Raw genomic sequence first — 18,790 nt, 5'->3', positions numbered from 1 at the left:
CTGCTGAAGCATTCTTTCTAAGGGTTCGTTGCTCAAGGCGTTCGCTGCCGTTTGGTGCCGCGCTGCACCCAGGGCTCTTTAAGGCGGCGGAGCTTCGCGTTCCCACCCGAATCGGCAGGAGCGTCCCGTGCTGCCGTGGCAACGAGGCGGGCTGTTGGCCACGTCCCTTGGCGTTGCTATGGCAACGGGCGACGCGGAGGGCCGTGCCGGGAGGATGCGGTGATGCTGCGGGAATGAATGGCAGCTGCGGCGATGCGCGGCCGGGGGGGGGCGGTGCGCTTGGTTCCCAACGGCGGAATCTACCGACAGCTCTTCGAGGACGAGGTAAAACACGAAGAAACGGGTAATAAGTGGGTGGGTTCATTGTGCTGCTCTGCTGTTGTGCTCGCTTTAGTAGAAAAGAAGTGTAATCCTGCGGTGAGCCCGGCTGGGGCGTTCCGGAGTGCTGCCTGCAGCCATGCACGAGGCACTGCTTCAATTCCCTTCATAGGGAGGAGAGATCACGTTCAGACGGGGGGAGAGGGGGAAGAAAAAAAAAAACACCTCCTGGATAAAACTTTGTACATACGCTTTATTTTATTTTGCTGTTCTGCTGCCTTTCCCATCTCTTAGCAATTAATTTGTCGTGATTCTCTGCTCAGTAGGTTTGCAGGTGATTCCAGCCTGTTTTGCTGTGGGTTTTGCAGGCTCGCTGGGTGCGATCGCTGGGCACAGCAAGGAGCGGGCGGCTCTGTGTGCACGGGGAACCGGGCTGCATGGCTCCTCTGGGGCTGTGGCTGTGCAATGGGATGAAGGAGACTGCAGGAGCAAAGCCGCTGCAGGGCAGGTAGAGAGCAGAAGCAGAAATTCCTGATTGCATGTCGGTGTGATTCTGTGGCTATGGGTGTGAAGTTGTAATGCTGGGAACCTCGTTTTTTGGTCATGGCGCTTGTGACAGTCGACCTCCTTTCCCCCAGATGTGAAATGAGTGCACTGAGCTGCTGTCTCTTAAAGCACAGATTCTCAGCTCACCCTTAAGATTAGAAACTGCCACTAAGAGCATCTAGTCCAACCATCAGCCCCTCAAATGTCTGTAACAATTTACATGTGCACGACTTTTCTTTTAAAAGGCTCTTGGATGATTATTTTGTTGCTCAAAACCACCTGGGTGTAAGCCTGTTTGTATGACTGGTACCACCTGATACACGTAACTCCAGCAGAAATGCTAAGTCAGGGCTTGAAGCAGTGATTGAGCACCTGGTGGGAAGGCAGGGCCAACCCAGGGCAGCTCAGGTGTTTGCAATGCACTGAGTGAGCAGAAGGAGCCAGGATCCACCCCTGCCCAGACCTCATTTAAGGGTTGGCAGTGGAGATGAGGGCTTCTTGCTGGAGATCCCTGCACATCTGAGGCTTTTTGAAAGTAAGCAGCTTCTTTCCTTTATTTCTGTGCTTAAGGTTGTTGCATTTGAGCAAATTCTCTCTTGCTGCAGCCTGGGACTATGCAATGATATCGTTACTCTTAACTATGTTAGTTTCCCATATATTTGGGAACTCTTTCCTTCAGTTTAGTTTACTTGAGCTTTATATTAATGGGGAGAGATGCTATGTGGCAGTAATACTGCTCAGCTCTACTCTGAGCAATTTTCGTAGGCAAGAAAGTAAATTAATGCCTCCATCCTTTACACAATAACCCTCGTGCTCAATAAGCACACCCTCATTCCCCACTTCTCCCAAGTAGAAGCACAGCACCCTGATAGGGAGAGCAGGGGGCAGGTAAAAGCCATTTCCTTCCATTTGAGAAGCAGCTCCATTAATTCTATGAGCCATCTTCTTTGAAGCTAGAAGCTTTCATTCACTTAAATGTTACATTGTGCCAGAGAAGTGGAGTACTGTGCTAATTAGAAACCTGTGGTCTCACTTAGTACAAAGCGAGGCTTTATGTTCTGTTTCAGAGAAGCTACAGCATCTCAGGCATCCTGGAAAAGTGAAGATGTCATTGCAGCTGAAGAAGTCAGAGCCCTACCTGATCTTGTTGGTAAAATCTATTTCCCTTAATGTCAGATATTTTTGTTTTCATTTTGAGGAGCCACCATACGTCCATCCATCTTGAGCTGGATAAGGTATAATATTGAGTTCAGAAATGATCTGATGTGTTTTATAGTGATTTGCACATAATTCTGGCAATGAAGAATCCACATGTAGGGCAGAGAAAGAAGTGAAATTGTCAACCAATACCAATTAGTGTCCAGAAGGTAGTGATGATACAAGCAGATTTAACTCGCGGGAGCTGCTGTTTTCCAGCATTGTGCCAAATGGCAGAGCTCAGAGCTTTGATTTAGCAATTTATTGTTCCAAACGGCTCTAAGCTTCATCGTCCTCCTTTTCTTCTCAGAGGTTCCAGAGGAAAGCAGGCACAACCTCTTGGAGCTCGTGTCAGAACGCCGGCGAGGCCGCCACGATGCAGCACTGACCTCAATGCACCACGAGCTTGCTTGTGTCTCTAGGGTGAGGCTGGGGTTGGCAGTGCAGATAGTCTGGAACATTAAGCAAAGCTGAGAGCCTGATGTGCAGGAGATGGAGCCAACTTCTTTACTGTTTTCAGGAAATCGAGCCCTTTGTTTTGGAGCCTGGAAAACTGCTTTTGAGAAAACTGATGGAATCTGATAGAAAAATGGAGGTGGTTCTTACAAAGCTGGAGCTCACAGCCACTCCTGAAGGCTTCTCCATTGAGGTAAGGCACTTCTTGCCACTGTCAGCCCTTCCATTGTTGATTCCTGTTGTTCACAGTCTGCTCTGCAGCACAGCAAAACACCTTGCTGCAGTTTTCTGATGTGAATGCATTTGTTTTCATTTTTTCACTGAGATTGAGATTAAATCCTTCTTGCAGGATTTAGAAGAACTGTGGACAACCATCCAGCAGGAATCCCTGACCAGAAAGGAGTGGATTCGGGAATGGGATGAAACCTTAAAGAAGGTGGAACAGAGCCGAGCTGACAAAGTGAGCTCAGATCTTCAGGAATGGCAGACACCAGAAAGAAATCAGTCAAACAGTAACAAAACTGATTGATTTTTGGTTATTTTTACGAATTGGTATCTAATAATTTAGAGTCAATATTTTAAGATTCGCTTCTCAATCTGTCAACCAATTGAATTTATTTGGGGGAAAAAGCCCATTAATATCATTGAAGTGTCAGTTCTCTAAGGCAAGCTGTTCTGCAGAGCCCTTTGTGCCTTTTTGGTTCTTTTGTTGTACAGATAACAGATGTGCTGAGGAAATATGCTGCAAAGCTGGAGGAAATTTCCTTCTTCTTGTCAGCTGATGTTCACAGGTTCATTAATAATGAGGCCATGGTAAGTCCTTCTTACTGGGAGACAGTTTTACCTGTAAGAAGATAGTGATCTGAAATTCTCCCCCAGAATTTAGTTCTTTTTCCTTTTGAAAATGAGAAGAAAATGATCATTTCTACCTGTCAATCCCTGCAGTGTAGGAGAGGGGTTTCTATACTGCCTATCCCTTGTCATTTCAATTCTTCATCCTTAGTCTGACATCGAGCTGGCACTTTATTCCTGTCAGATACTGTTTTTACTCCCATCTTTGTTTTCGTACACAGATGATTAACAGAGCGTTGTTGGCGAATCAGAGGGCAATAGCCAAGCTGTTCTTTAATCTGATGAAATCAGAGATGAAAAGGGAATTATCGCTTCAATGGAAGTGGCGAGATAAAGTCAAGGCCTGGAGGCTCATCCAAAAGAACTGCATCATTCAGAGCTTCAGGTCTGAAGTTTGACAGCAGGTCATATTTTGAAGCATGAATAGCATAAAGTGACCAGTGTTCTTTCATGTTTTCTCCAAGAAGTACTATTTTGGTATTTTTCCCCAATAAAACTAAAAATTTGCTGTTCTTGTTTTCAACTGGTACCCATAAGACACATTTTGTTTGTGTTTCAAGCATTCAGGTTTTCCCAACACAAAATCACATCAGTGTGTTCTTCCATCCTACAGAGAATTTATGGCAAAGGAAGAAATACAGAATCCCCAAACGGTGGAAACAGAAAAGGGAAATATGAGGAACGGCCAGATTCTGCTTAATGAACAGAGGCTGGAATTGCTGCAGCATCTTACGTATGACTGAAGAGAGTACAGTAACAAAAGTAGAATTCTTGGTGTATTCAGTGAGGGACTTGTGGTGGCAACCCTGCCCATGACTGGAAATGGAGCTGGGTGGCCTCTAAGGGCTCTTCCAACCCAAGCCATCCTTGTTAGTGTTTGATGTGCTGAATGCTCTTTGCTGCATCTCAGTGTGCTGTTGTCCAATGCAGCAGTAAGCAGGGCTTAAATCTCTTCTGTACAGCTCTTTTTAGTGGAAAAAAAAAAAATATTTGTTTTGATTTTCAGTGCACGTGTTGCACTACCAAGGGGCTGTGTAGGGTGAGAAATGCAGCAACACAAAAGTAAGCCTTACTGATGTACGAAGCTTAGTAGGAAGAGGTGGACGTGGATGGGTGTATATGTAAAAATGGATGATGCTGTCCAGTTTCTGGATGGGAAATTGATGTGTATAATGCGTGAAGAAATGAATGTTGGAAGGAATCTTACACTGCTGCTTTTGAATTCTGTCCATTCTGACAAAAATAAGATGGGTTGGGTGCAACGCCGTGATCTTCAAATGCAGTTTTTCTTTTATAACGGATGCAGAAACAATGGGGGTTTAATTCCTTGTTGGTAAACAGAGGCCTTGAAAAGCAGCATTCATCTTGTTTTGTTTTTGTTGCTGAAATGGCTGTAAATAAAGCAGAGTAGTCTGGTTATGCTGATTTATAGTGTTTACCCTCTAACAACAGATCTCTCAAGAGATCTGATATATTGTTTCCTATTTTGATAGTGATCTGTTGCCTCCAAAGAGCACACGAGCTGAGATTGATGAGTGGTACAACTCCTTGGTGGATTTAAACAGAAGTATAGGTATGTTGGGAAATCAGCAAACCAATCTGGAATCCAAGCAGTTCTTTCTGTTGTCTTTTTTTTCCCCTATCAGTAACAAGATGAGTGCTTTGAAAGTATGCTTGGTGTGTTCTGTGAAATAGCAAAGTGATGGCGATGCCCTGTTTTGCAGATGCCCACAATATGCAGTGTACAATGGAAATTCGTGCCCAGTATGAGAGTGTCCAGCAAAAATGTTTGGCAGAAGCAGAGCTGTGCAAGGTCAGTACCACAGCATCATGAAGTCTTGGAAGGGTTCTTGGTGACAGTAAGCAGTGTGTGGTTGCTATGGGTTTGAGGATTGAGATAAGAAGATAAAATCATATAATTTTATGATAAATCGGATCCAACCAGTGTTTTGTTCTGCTAGAATAGCTGCTGTCCATTTCATTTCATGGTAGCTTCAGTACTTGAAATGCATAGAAGCAATAACAACTACCAGTGATGAAGGAGGTGCTGTCCTATGCTTAGCTAGAGGGCTCAGGTCAGAACCCTCAGTCTTGTCCTCAATCTGTCTCATCTTAGGGGAAAAAATGCCACCCCTCTGCTCTGTTTCTCCCCATGTCTGAACTGGGTTGTTCTGCTTGCTTTTGGGATCTGGGAGGCTGAATCTTTTGCTTCAAAACATGTTGAATAAACTGGATGCTGAAGCTGTAGGAAGTGCAAATCATTTTAGTCCGTGTTCATTTTCTTATAATCTAACACGACATCACGTGGCTTTATGTATGTCAGTAACTTCTTTTTTCTGTTCAGAATAACCTGCTGAATCTGAAGGTATGCACACAAAAAGAGGCTGAAGAAGTGGTGGCTTCTGACTTGCTTCTGTTGACTGAGGAACTGCGATGTCGCTTTGAAGAAGAACTGGAGCATATGGTTGTATGTTTATTACATCTACTCTTATTCCTCATCAGGAAGTGTCTATTATTCGTGTGCCATGGTCTGAAATGAATGAAAAGAGTGCATCTTAGGCTATTGGTGCCTTGCTGTAGAGTGATTGAGTACCTGTCCCATAAGTAATGCAGGTAGGATGTGATTTGAGGGAAGAGTTTATCAGTGATGGTTTTGTAATGGATTGTCAGGGATTGGATGGGTGTAGCCCATCTGGCCTGGAGGTGGAAAGATGGGCTCCCAAATTTCTTCCAGTCCTACCCTAGATGGTCCCATACACGATGGTGACTGAGTAATTGCTCGTAAGATAAAGGATGGCAAAGTGCTTCTGAGGTTGTGCAGGTCTTGGCCATTCTGTGCTTTACAATGCCAGAAGAATAAATGGAAGGTTTGATGGTTCAGCTTCTAAAACTCAAGTCCATATTCTTATCTATTTTGGGCTATTTGTTCCTCTCAGAGTAGAAGAGACTCTGAATGCTGATCACCTTTTATCATGTCATTTGTCCCCTTACTCTTGTATTTCACCTTTTTGCACACAGGTGCATGATAACTAAGATCTTTTTTTTTAAAGAGAGGCTTTGAGGAGCTGGCAAAGCACAATGAGCAGAACTGCAGAGACCTGTACAGCTACTGCCAGGAGGCCAATGTTCTCTGGGACTTCCATCAGCTCAAACTGTCCCAGCAGGAGGGTGAACTGCAAAAGAAATTAAATGAATGCAGATGGAAGCAGGATAAATCCATTCAGGTATAAGCATAAAAATAAGGATACAGTATGATGTAAAGAAAGGACTTTAATGCAGAGAAGCCTTTGGAATTCAAAATGCTTGACATAAGCATGTAATAACTGATGTTTATACTGGATTTTCTATGTGTTACTTTCATGCTATCAAATATGTTTTTGGCTTTGTTCCAGTAATCTATTTTTGAAGCCTAAATAGTTATGAAGCGTTTTTAGTAAGAACCCACTTTTACTGGGTTCTTTTTATTTTTAGATGATGGAAACTAACCTGGATATCATTTTGGATAAAATGAGAACAGCGAGCTCTGAAAAGAAGCTGAAGAAATCTTTTGAGAATGCCCTTTCTTGTTTGGATGGCATCAGAGCTGGGTATGAATATTGTAGTGCAAACTTAATCAGTGTATGTGGAAGTTGGCTGTACAGTTTGGGCTGTGTTTCTGCTGTAGTATTGATGGTGTGGAAATGCACTGCTTGGTGCTTCTCATAAGGACATAAAATGAAACAATTTCCATATTGAGCAGCGTTAAGGTGAGCAATTCCTATGTTTAAGAATCATATCAAAAGAGGCACATACAGTTCTACGTGCTGAAGGTTTTACCCAAAGAAAGACTGAGCAGCTGGAGAGGATGCGGTCATATTTTCACACCCAGATGGTCTTTCTTCTTGGTCAGGTCTGATATATGTTAGAAAGCCATGAGGACCTGAGAGGCAGCTCTGTATGAACACACCCCACACTGAAACTGCTTTTAAAGCTGTTGGTTCAGTACTCTTTATATCCATTAAGACCATTAAAATCAACCAAACAAAAGCAAAATACCTTTCAACGTTAGTAAGAATATCATGAGAAGTGGTGGCTTTTGCTCTATGTTATTATATGATTATTCAGTATAAACACTAATGTGTTTGTACTGAATTAATCCCCTACTAACAAGCCACGATGTAATGTGTTCAGGTATAGCAGAATAATTGATCCCAGCTTGATGCATTTATGACATTTTTGATCAAAAGCATTTGGATTTAAGGGCATAGTAGTCGTATTTCACTTTATTTCTGTACATATTTAAATCTCTTAAAAGACAGCTTTGAATTTAACAGGTATGAGGCATCCAACAAAATTCTCGTGGAGAAAGTCATGAGTTACCCAGAAGCCATTTTGCAGGAATTGATTTCTTACAGTGAATCCCTCAGCCAATATTTTAATGTAAAAGAAATCTTCAAACAGGTACGAAGACAAACTTGTTTTGGAGTCTTCCAGGTATACTAATTTTTTGGGGACTATTGCAGCTTAATGAAATAGATCTATTTTGGTAAACAATCTGCATCTCTTATAAGCAAGCCAGTCCTTACTTTAGAATTGTCCTGTTGTTGTTCTTTCTAGAACTTGGATGGAAAGATAGACTCCACATTTCCAGGTCAAGGTAATACTCTAATAGTACAAATAGACCTTTTGTTTGCTTGTTTTTCATCTGTGTTTCTCTGGATTGTGGTCACTAAAACTCTGCTTTCACTGGAAATGATTAGATGAGGTTTTGGATGCTGAAAATCAGGGGGAACAACAAACTGAGAGTGTTGTGCAGGAGAATGAAGAAAATCAAAAGGCTGAGAGCTGTCAACAACAGAATGAAGAAACAGATATTCCTGAGAACGAGGAGGTCTTTGCACAGGAAAGTGAAGAAAGGGAGGAACAAGAAGGCAGAAGTATTTTTCAAGGGAGTGATGAACCAGGGGACATAGAACAGAGGATGAGCTTTTTACAAGTAAGTGAACAAGAGAATGAATATACTTGAAAGTGGTGGAAGGTTTTTGCAAACTCATAGCAAATAGAAGGTCATCTTCTTGCTGAAATCTCTTAAATACATGCTAAGGAGTTTAATTTGTACATAGAGCTTGTGTCCATGATTACTAAACAATATTTCTGCACCATAAGGATTTTCAATGCTGCTTCTAGGTGAAGGGCATAAAACAGTTCATAACCATTCTTTACTGTAGCAGAAATGCTAAGTCAGGGCTTGAAGCAGTGATTGAGCACCTGGTGGGAAGGCAGGGCCAACCCAGGGCAGCTCAGGTGTTTGCAATGCACTGAGTGAGCAGAAGGAGCCAGGATCCACCCCTGCCCAGACCTCATTTAAGGGTTGGCAGTGGAAACAAGGGCTTCTTGCTGGAGATCCCTGCACATCTGAGGCTTTTTGAAAGTAAGCAGCTTCTTTCCTTTATTTCTGTGCCCGCTGCTGTTGCAGTGAATCCCCACTTGCTGCAGCCTGGGATCTTGGTGCTCTGCTGTTGTTGCTGCACTTTCCATCACGTTACACTCATACACTGCTTTTATCCCTGTAAAAACCTGTAGCACCTTTAGCATGTGTGTCTGTCTTTCTTCCTGGTATTCTTAACCTAAGGAGAATGATTTCAGCTCTATTTGTATCTGTGTTACTTTTTCAGATCTTTAGTCCCATTAATTCAGTTTATTACCATAACAAAAGCCTTTTAAAGCATTGATTCTGCCTGTTCAAACTTACAAACACATTCTGTGCGAGTTTGTCCAAATTTGGGATCAGAATGTTGTTCCTAGTGTCCGTAGGTTCCTTCCAGTGCACTGTTGATTATTCACTTAATTTAATATAATATTGTTTGAGGCAATGGATGATGATTCCCAGTTGTTTCCTAGGATAAGTTCAACAGCAGCAGGGTGGAAATCTCTGAACTCACTGTTGAGACCTTTTCCACTTCCAGTGGAAACACCTACACTGTTCTTGGAGCTGAAGAGGCAGGGAAACCTGATGTCCTACAGACATTTCTTACAAAATATGATGAGAAAGGATCACTTCCTATGTGCTTGGAACAGGCACTTATCAAAGAAACGGTGTTTGTGGAGCTGAAGAAAAGGTTAGTAGGAAACTGTTTGTTTTCTCTTTCCCATTAGGGAATAGAAACATTTCAGCTCTTTGGGAGGGATGTCAAAATAAACATGCAAAAATTATCTGAATATTTTGGTGTTATTCCTGTTTTAATTGGCAAAAAGAAAATTTTCAGCAGTGCTCTTCACATGTGGCTCCTGGATGAACCACACAAGCAGGACATTTATGTTATAGAAAACTCAGTGAGCAAACAGTAATAGTGACAGAGCATTTTAATAGCAACATTATTTCAGTATTATAGATATGTAAAATACAGAAGTGAATTGTTTATAGCAGTAGACAAAATGAGCAGTGCTAACATTGTGCAAGTGTTTGTGAGACCACATCTTTCTGCAGCCAGAGTTAATTTCTTACATTTAACTAACATGTATGGTGCATTTCTGTTTATTACTCAGTGTTCCTCGCTGTAAGAATGTATTTAAACCATAGGATTCGCCTCTCCTTCTTTGAACACTTGGAAAAGTGGTTTGCAGAGTCCTTATCCAACTCATGGGCCGCTGTGGATGCCAAGAAAGAGGAGCTGAGTTCAGAACTTCAGCAGCATCTTCTCTCGTGTGAACTGAGAAGGGAGAAGATAGAGACAAATGTCTACAATGTCAGAGCTGGTACCTACCTCTTCACTCTGAAACACTCTGTCTTCATCTGGAGATGATCATACAGGGGTGGGAAAAAAATGAACAAGTGCTGGGAGACACAAAATGCTGTGGAGGGTGACTTCTGAGTACAGGAGGTGGAGGAATTACCTGTGAAATACCACTGTGCTGCCACAGATTGGTCAGTAATGAGAAATCGTGTATGAGGAACATCAAAAATATGGGGGGGGAAAAACGTGATTTAAGGCAGGTTTGTTGGTCTTTAGCCAACTGTGAAGAAGCCTTTTTGAGGAGGACAGGAAAATAGATTGTAAGTCAACAACAGGAGAAAAGTCAAAGAGTTGGGTCTACTTTTTTAGTAGCTTTAAGCTCCTCTGAGTTTTTTGTTTCACTGATCCTTCTGGTAATGGTGGTCATGGCAGTCCATAGCAAACAGAATAATGACCGTATTGTAAGTCATCTTTTCTCATCAGCTGAGCTGTTACTTCATGAAAAGCACCTGGAGTGCCACTGTGATGAGCTGGAAGAAGCTCTGAAGAAGGAGAGAGCTGAATTCCTCAGATTTTGTCATCAGCAAAATGACCGCATCCAAAACTTGGACTCTCGGATCCGTGACATGGAGTCAGCATTCCTCAGGGCTCCTGTGGCTGAGAGGTTGGTGTGCCAGCAGCAGAACTGCTCTGCCTGCTCCTGGCGTTGTTCTGAGCCCCTTCTGTCCATCATGGAAATGACTTTTGTTCCCTTTTTCTCTGAATGGATTACTTTTGAAGGGACACCAATCTTAAAGTAGATTATATTAGATTATATGTTTGATTGATTTAGACTTTATTCAGCTTACTGAATCTGCTAAGTAATAGGCTAATTGGTTTTGAGGGATGCCCTATGACTGCACCAGCTGCTTGCTGGTGTGTGCTGAGTGTTACCAAAGCAGCCACCATTGGGTAAGTTGTTTCTAGAACAGTAAAATACTTATGTGTTCACGGATCTCATGTCATAAAGCCAGGAGTTTCCAAACCATAATGCTTGCTCCTCTTTCTACGTGTTTTCTCTGCCTTCTCCTGCTCTCTGTAGGTTAGCTTCCTCCAGCAGCAGTGTGTGCCCAGAGCTCCTTCATCACTTGGACGTCATCCGAGTTTCCCTGAGGAGTTATCAGAACTATCTGGAGGAAAATTTGGGAAAACTAAGAGATTCAAATGTGGATTTTCTCAAAGGCTGCAGGTATAGAGATATAGAGGAATGTTGATAAAGTTATCATCGCTTGTTCTATTGGCAGAGCAGTAAAATTAAGGTTTCTTTGTTACTCACCTGATTAGCTGTATGTTCCTCTAAAGAACATTAGTTGCTAAGCCGCAGTTGCTACACTCTTCTCATCACATCTGTCTCGATATCTGTGCAGTAGGACTGCTCAGCTACCATAAAAAAAAAGGAAAACTACTCCAAAAGAGCAGTGATGTGTTGGCATGGGCTGCCCAGGGAGGTGGTGGGGTCGGTGTCCCTGGAGGGAGGTGTTCCAGAGCCATGGAGATGCTGTATTGAGGGATGTGGTCAATGTGGAAATACTGGTGGTAGGCAGACAGTTGGCCTGGAGGATCTCCAGAGGTCTTTTCCAGCCTTGATGGTTCTATGATGAGTGATGGCTTTCCCTTTGCTGTCTGCTTTCAGGTTATTTGTGGAGGGAGGTAATTTTTCTCCTGAGGAGGTGCAGTCTTTCAGTAAGCGTCTTCAGAAAGAGAGCAAATGTATTGACTCTTTTGAGAGGTTAATTGTGGCTGATTTGGAGAAAATGGGATCGAGATGCTTGGAGCAGGTTTGTGCAGCGTTTCACTCTTTCAAATTGTGGCTTGTATTGGCATACGGAACGGGATTTATAACCACCCTGGATTGGGGCTTTAAAACTGTTCTGGTTAATTCTGTGTGACAAATACGTGATGGAAGAAGAAGTAGAAATGGTGACTTCTGTTACTTAAGCTGGGAAAAAAAAACAAGTGAACGCAAATGAGTTTGTCCCTTATTTCTGGGATTTTTTAAAGGCCACTGAAATTATCAACCAGGCTGAAACAAGGCTCCGTTGTCTCTTGATGAATCGAGTCTTTATGGAGAAGATCCAACGGCTTCTGACAAACCTACGGGTGCAGCTCAAATCCGAGGTACGAGCAGAAACATCAAAGTTTTGTTTGAATGAATTTCAGTCGTTCCTCTTTTGTTGAGTTGGAGAGATTTCAGACTGAATTCTGAGCGAACTGGCTGTGAGCAACTTCTTGTGTCAATTCAAAACTGATTTTTGTCATTGTCCTCTGAAACCATGGCCTTCCTGCAAATGCTGTAGCCTTGCAGCCATGGAGCTTGTTGGTTTTGGTGCTAGTGACTGAGTCTCTTACTAGCAAGTCTTGTGTTTTCAAAGATTCTGAAAATCCTGTGAATGAGATTCTCCTTCACCAATATCTGCTTCTGTTCCAGGTAGCAAATTCCAATTTGCAGGCAGCAGCATTAAAATCCTGCCTGCAGAAGCTCCATGCTTTTGCTCACCCTCCAGCAGATAAAGAAGTAAGTTCTAAACAGATGAAATATTACTTTGACCACATTTTGTCTCAGACTAGTTCTGTATCTGTTTTCCTATTTGCAATACAGTCTCATTGCTCCTCCGATGCAATAAATGCCATCTGTATTGCTGTGTCTTTCAGGCTTTGACTTCTGAAGAGTTGTATGACTTTATCAAAGTAGTGCTGAAAGAACTGAAGGCAAGGAGCCAGTACCTCGATTGCCTGCTAGCAGACACAACAGGACCAAGTGATAATGTAGGATAATATTTGTTCTCTCCCTTTTATTTAATGCTGAGTGGTATTTTAATGTGCATCTATTTTAAAAGCTTTCCAGAATCTTTAAGAGTACACATTTAGATGGTGCTTATGATGGTTGTGAGGATCTACTCATAACCACTTCTTAATGCCACAGAGCTGTACAGCTGTAACAACACTTCTGGAGTTACAGAAATCTTTTTTTTCCAGCCTGTCAAACAAAATAGCATAAGTGTGGAATATCTCTTTTATAACTACATGTATTGCTGACACTAGCTGCCTGCCACTACTGACGTGGTTTCATTTTGTGCCCAATTCAGGAGCGCTTTGCCCCTCCTGCAGCTGAGGTTACATTACAAGGCCCCATTGCTGCTGCCATTCGAGCTGAGCACAAGCTGACGATGATGGGGCTGGATCCTGGCAGATTTCCTTTGTTAAATCCAAGCAGAATGGGAAAATCTGCAATTGATGATTTATCAGTAAGCGTTATTAAAAACTTACTGGGGTAAGTACTTGTTTGCCTCGTTATGTTTTTCTGTTCCTGTCTTTATTTACATTTACCTTGCTAAACATATCTCATCTCTTCACGAGGCCTCTAATAATTAGATGAACAATTTAATGCACAACTATGCAATTAGTTACTCCAGGAAGGTACTCCCATTTACACTGTTGGCTGTAAATGTGACCCTATGGGTTGAACACCGTCTCAACAACTGGTCTGTGCTGAATACTTGGCTGGACAAGGGAGCTTGTGGCCAGCTATTCCAAAGCCAATTAGCTCTTCCTTTTGTTCCAGAGTTCAGTCAACCAGGAGAAAATCTTCAGGCCGAAATCAGGACAGCAGGGTTTCATTGGAACCAGGTGTGCTGGAAGTTCTCTTAATTTATTACATTCATCTCAACTGTAGTTCATAGCATGTTAGGGAGCAGGTTGAGCTGTTCCAGCCCAGTGGCTTACACGTGAATCCTGAGAGGGCTGTGCATCCTTACTGTCACCTTAGCTGTCTTCACCTTGCACTATGGTGTCTTTTTGGCTCTTAAATGAAAGGTGCAGAATAAGATGAGGTGGGCTTTTCTTTGTTTTTTTAATGTAGTACCCATATTTATTATAGCAAAAGTTGTGGAAGAAAGCTGGCATTTATACTTTGCTCTTCTTCTTCCCTTATTAAATACAAAGCAACTCTCAGCACACAGAGGAAGAATTCTCACTTAAGTGTATCTGATGAAGGTCATCGGAGCTCTGCTACTTACAAGCATGCAGCTCGGAGCACCAAGAAGGCAGCTACTAAAAAAAGGACATCAAGAGGAAGGTGAGATGTTGCATACTTGTGTGTTCTGCCTGTTCTTGGAGAAATTCTTCATTGTTATTTGTGTTAGCCTTTCTGCCAGTGCTTCTCGTTTGGGATCTTGTGGTTTATGTCCTCGTGATCAGCACTTTGCTTCATTTCAGACTTTGGGTGGAAAAGTGCTTTTCTCCTGTTCATTGGCTGCTGATCTGTATGATGAATTGTTGAAATGCAGACTTAACCCTCTGTTAAACCAATGTGGCTTCATTTCTAGCTCAGCATCTGAATGGTGCATCTTGAGCTAGATGAAATTGATGAGATGAGTGAGTCTAATGGTGAGAGCAAGGAAAGTTCTGTAAAGCCATTGAGGAGAGAGTCATCAACAATAGTTTCCATGTAATACTAGTTTTAAAGTTACGTTTTCTCATTCTTTAATTTCATATGTCACATCACCAACTAGCTCAAACAAGCAGAGAAACAAAGACTTTAGACCAATATTTTTCTTGCCTTCTTAGCATGCAGAAATCCATTCTCAGTGACAAGAGATTCCAGATATTTGGGGAGATGCCTCCTGAATCGAAGTAAGTTGTGTGTATCTTCAGAAAGAAACCCATCCCCTCAGGGGGTGTGATGTGTTCTTGGGCTCACTGTTACATTTACAAATGAATTAGAACAAACCATTTCAGAGATGATTTTTAAGTGGTTCCATTCTCCTACCCTATTAGAACTGACTGATCTTTATACAGTATGATTGTCTTATTATTATTTTTGTTCATTTGCAGTACTTTTAAAGGGATTGTTATGAAAATTCTCTGGATGGGTAATAACAACTTGCTCTGTCTTGCTGAGGTAAGAAAAGTTTCTCCATCACTTTTGCTGCTGTAGGTGTCATGTGTCAGCTAAATGATTTGGTTGTATCACAACGTTTGGGTGGCTATCAGAAAACTGCTTACTTCATCAGGCCATCTAATTTTTAATAATCCTTGATGCAGAATGTTTCTAATGATTAAGTATTTCAGAACCTCAGGTGGTGGTTTAATATCTGGGGGGACATCAACACCTGGATCTGGTTGTATAGCAGCATGTCTGCAAAGCCAAGGCAGCCCCAGTCTTCTTCATTCTAATGAATAAGTTCCTTAGTAGGACTATAGTACCTAAACTAATATATAATTAATGGTTGAGGGCATGTTACCAAGGCTAAGAGCAATACAGTAGTAAGAGGACTGATAATGTCTTTTCAGAATTGGTAATTAAGCTGCACTGTAGTCTTGGAAACACTCCCTGTTCAAAGGGCAGATAGGAAATAGAATAAAAGCACAGGCAGAGGAAGATAACTGGTATAAATGAGAGAGATTGACAGCCTTCTGTATCTCTGCTACTGCTATATGCATAGATATGACTTGTTTATGTGTTACCAGCATCTTTTCTGTCTTGTCTTGAACTCTTGAAGGAGTTCTACCACAAAGAGAAGCATCAAATCACAATGCCTGAAGATTTGCCAGAGACGTTTGAACGTTGTGCAGAAGTTATCAGACAGACTCTGCTGTCGTATCAAAGTCAGATAGATGATTACTACAGTTCCTGCCTTAAAGGTAAATTAATTCAGCCAAGACTTTGAATTTCACTGAAAATTGCAACGAATCAAGAGTAAAATAGATAAGTGGAAAAACTGTTGATTTTATTGGGCCAATAACATCTTTAGTGTATTATCTGCAATATAGAATGTGAGGAAAGAGCCATTGACTAAGCTGATAGACCTGTACAAGGTCACATCTTTTAGCAAGTGTGTTTCTGTAGTCATGGGGCTCAGGAAAAGGAATGTCAGGAATTGAAGGGAGGGAATTCCTACATGTTTGACCATTGCAGTGCACATTCACCTCAGCTGAATTTTCTTTGCTTGCAAGAATTTTGGGATCAGCTGAAGTCATTTGAAGAGGAACTCCCTTATGTCTCCCAGTTGGCAGTTGATGGTCTTTTAAAGGAACACGAGCAGAAGCTCAGCTGTGCCACCAGTAACATTCAGCACTCCTTCAATCAGCAGCTGGAGGACTGGAGGGGTGTGAAGGTATGTGTCATGGATGCATTGGAATGCTTCCAGTCTAAGCAATGCTGAAAGCATCAGAATTGTTCATAGTTTCCCATTCTTTAGGATCTGTAACACTGTATGAATCATGCCAGTATGCTTTTATATGAAGTGATTGGTTGTACTACTTTCTCATTATGACTCCACTGTACCTTCTTTATAGGAAATATTTCTTTATTTTCTATAAAATATTTGCCTGCAGGCTGCGCATAAGAATGAATTACGTCCCTCTCTGGGACATCCAGACAACTTGCTGCAACTGGAGGCTTTGTGCCAACGGGAATCAAAAGAGCAAAAGGACCACGTTGATGCTATTCACCTCCACACCCGGATGCTTCGGGTAAGCATAAAGCCAGTGCTTAATATCTGGGGAATGCTTGACAGATATTGCATATGCAAAGGAGAGTAGCTCTTGGGAACGTTTTTCTCCTGTGCCAACAGTAAAGTGGAAAATGTTTTCAGTTTTATGCAGTGCTGTTCACACGGTATCTTCAAGTTGTGTTCTGGCAGCATTTGATTGGTGCATGCATTAATGCATACATGTATGTGTGCACATAAACCATCATCTGTATTGTTCATTGGATGTACTGAGAAGGGGTGGCTCATCTCTTAGGGATAGAACAGTTGCATATGAGTTTATCTGAAGCAACAGTGATGTTCTCTGGTTATTTTACTTGCAGAGGACAGGCCTGGAAGGCTTGCTTTCTGTGTGTGTTTCATTAGGGCAGTTGGTATTTGTGCAAACGCACATGTACCATTTCTAGAGCAATATCTGAAAGCCCCTCTGCTCAAAGTACACGAATTCCATAATGGCCTTTGCTTTGAATGGAAAGGTTACGTTTACAAATTTCCTTTTTCACCTATTTTGGATGCTTAACCCAAATATACAACTACATTGCAACCACACGCTGTACTCTGTAGGCTTTCATGCTTTATCTGAGGTCATCAGAGTGTTTAGAGCACTGCATAAGGCACTTCCAGATCCTTTTCTGTGCCGTTTGCAGCCCCGTGGCTGTTATCTGCAGCTGTTGCAAAGCATCGTGGTTGGAGAGAAGCATAGTTCTTAGGGAGCTAAGCTAAAATGAGAAGAGATTGAGCTATCAGAGGAACTCCTCTTAGTGGTATCCAATGTCCCAACAGGACTGTGCTGCTGAGTGCACACAGAACTTCGTTTTGGCTCTGGCTGCCTTCACAGAAAAGCTGCTGCTGGAATTAGATGACAGCATTACTATTGCTGACATACAAGCAACAAGTAAGTAATGGTGGAATTTGTTGTTCACGTGTGATTGCACATGCAGAACCATTTCTTGAAAGTGATGAGCATCACGTGGAGTTACTTAAAAGCAACAGCATGACTGCCTCTGTTTGGTTCCTCCTGAGTGTATCTTATATCATCTTCCAGAAACTAAAACACTGAAGGAGAAGACATCCATGTTAATTCATCATAAACAAGCTGGTCTTCCTCTACAGACCCATGGGGCTGAGCAGTTGGTTGAACGTGGGAGCAGGTAATACTGGATCATACTGGACACCATTGTATTCCATTTCTCTTCCCTAGGCTGACATCAGGTGTTATCCTCATTGTTTTTTGGGTTTTTTGTTTTTGCTCCAGTTGTTAAAATTGCTTGGTTGTTTTGCTTTACCACTATTTATCACTTGCCCATATACCGTATTCCATAGATCTGTGTGTTTTTCCTCAAAAAAACATGAATTCTGTTTACTGTGCAGAGCTCCTGGTTGCTTTCTTCTATTCCAACTGCCTCTCCTCTGGATATTTGTTGTTGTTTATTTGTTTTGTTTCTTTAAGGACCTGGCCAGGAATACCTATGACCAAGCTTATGGACGATTCAGACTGCATTACAGTCAGAGAAACTGCATCAGTTACAACAGCGAAGACCACACTGGGCCACATAGCAGCAGTGGAAGCAAGAGATGCTGTATATAAGGTTGTTAAGGGCTTTATTGGAGGGTGTGTGGATGGGATGTCTGTTATTGCTGTGGGTTTGTATAGATATGGACAAATTTTAATAACAAGAGCAATATCAGTCCTTGAAGCAGTATTCTCCATGCATAAAAATCCACTCTTATGTCTGCATGCAATCATTTAGGCATTCTACGATTCTAGGATCTGATGGTGGGTCAGGACTTGGGTTTTTAGGAATTATACCCGATTTCTACCAACTTTAACCTTAATTGTTGTTCTTTGTGCAGAAATACATATGTAAAGTTGAGCAGCAGTTAGCCCAGATCAAGGAAGAAAGTACCTCTCAGCTGGTAACAATTCAGCATTGGGAAAATTGGTGGAAGCAGTCTGTCCAGAAAATCAAGCAACTGTATTCGTGAGATCAGTCAAATCTTGCTCAAGTCCTTGTGTTCTACCAATAAATATCCTCTTTAACATAAAAATAATAATTCCTATACTGCATCTTTACTGGAGTAATTGGGGAATGTGGGTAAATAGTTCATATGTGCCTTTTCAGCTGTCATAGTTTGGGCTGGTTTTGCAATAAAGGGGTTAAGGAATGTTTTCCCAAG

At 42.0% G+C, this 18,790-nt stretch overlaps 1 protein-coding gene across 2 annotated transcripts; it reads left to right on the top strand.

The window, feature by feature from the left end:
- The first annotated feature begins 68 nt into the window (after positions 1–68).
- Positions 69–18,715, top strand: CCDC180 (coiled-coil domain containing 180). Of its 2 annotated transcripts, XM_031601794.2 has the most exons (37): positions 69–324; positions 687–826; positions 1,932–2,014; positions 2,372–2,484; positions 2,582–2,710; positions 2,867–2,977; positions 3,235–3,330; positions 3,591–3,754; positions 3,983–4,102; positions 4,863–4,942; positions 5,094–5,182; positions 5,714–5,836; positions 6,420–6,593; positions 6,841–6,956; positions 7,683–7,809; positions 7,966–8,005; positions 8,109–8,344; positions 9,250–9,467; positions 9,929–10,104; positions 10,566–10,746; positions 11,164–11,310; positions 11,755–11,899; positions 12,123–12,239; positions 12,550–12,636; positions 12,774–12,887; positions 13,208–13,392; positions 13,684–13,748; positions 14,064–14,196; positions 14,688–14,753; positions 14,955–15,021; positions 15,623–15,764; positions 16,077–16,237; positions 16,458–16,595; positions 17,396–17,507; positions 17,658–17,763; positions 18,063–18,201; positions 18,467–18,715. In XM_031601794.2, exons 1-37 carry the CDS (start codon positions 238–240, stop codon positions 18,596–18,598), a joined length of 4,659 nt encoding a protein of 1,552 aa, XP_031457654.2. In that variant the 5' UTR covers positions 69–237; the 3' UTR covers positions 18,599–18,715. The 2 variants fall into 2 exon arrangements, with proteins under 2 accessions (XP_031457654.2, XP_089977274.1); XM_090121148.1 differs by lacking the exons at positions 69–324; positions 687–826 and adding an exon at positions 1,228–1,399.
- The last annotated feature ends 75 nt before the right edge of the window (positions 18,716–18,790 follow it).

This window comes from Phasianus colchicus, chromosome 19 (genome assembly GCF_987193195.1).
Source record: "Phasianus colchicus chromosome 19, bPhaCol1.hap1.1, whole genome shotgun sequence".
NCBI classification, from domain to species: domain Eukaryota; kingdom Metazoa; phylum Chordata; class Aves; order Galliformes; family Phasianidae; genus Phasianus; species Phasianus colchicus.
Note: the sequence above shows the minus strand (reverse complement) of the source record. Positions and strands in the feature narration are given on the sequence as shown.

What these genes read in the sequence shown, in the direction of transcription:
- CCDC180 (XM_031601794.2), top strand. Translation starts at nt 238, where the DNA reads ATGGCAGCTGCGGCGATGCGCGGCCGGGGGGGGGCGGTGCGCTTGGTT. An exon ending in TCATTAATAATGAGGCCATG is followed by an intron (nt 3,331 to 3,590) that starts GTAAGTCCTTCT and finishes TTTCGTACACAG; the next exon opens with ATGATTAACAGAGCGTTGTT. An exon ending in TTGGTTGAACGTGGGAGCAG is followed by an intron (nt 17,764 to 18,062) that starts GTAATACTGGAT and finishes TGTTTCTTTAAG; the next exon opens with GACCTGGCCAGGAATACCTA.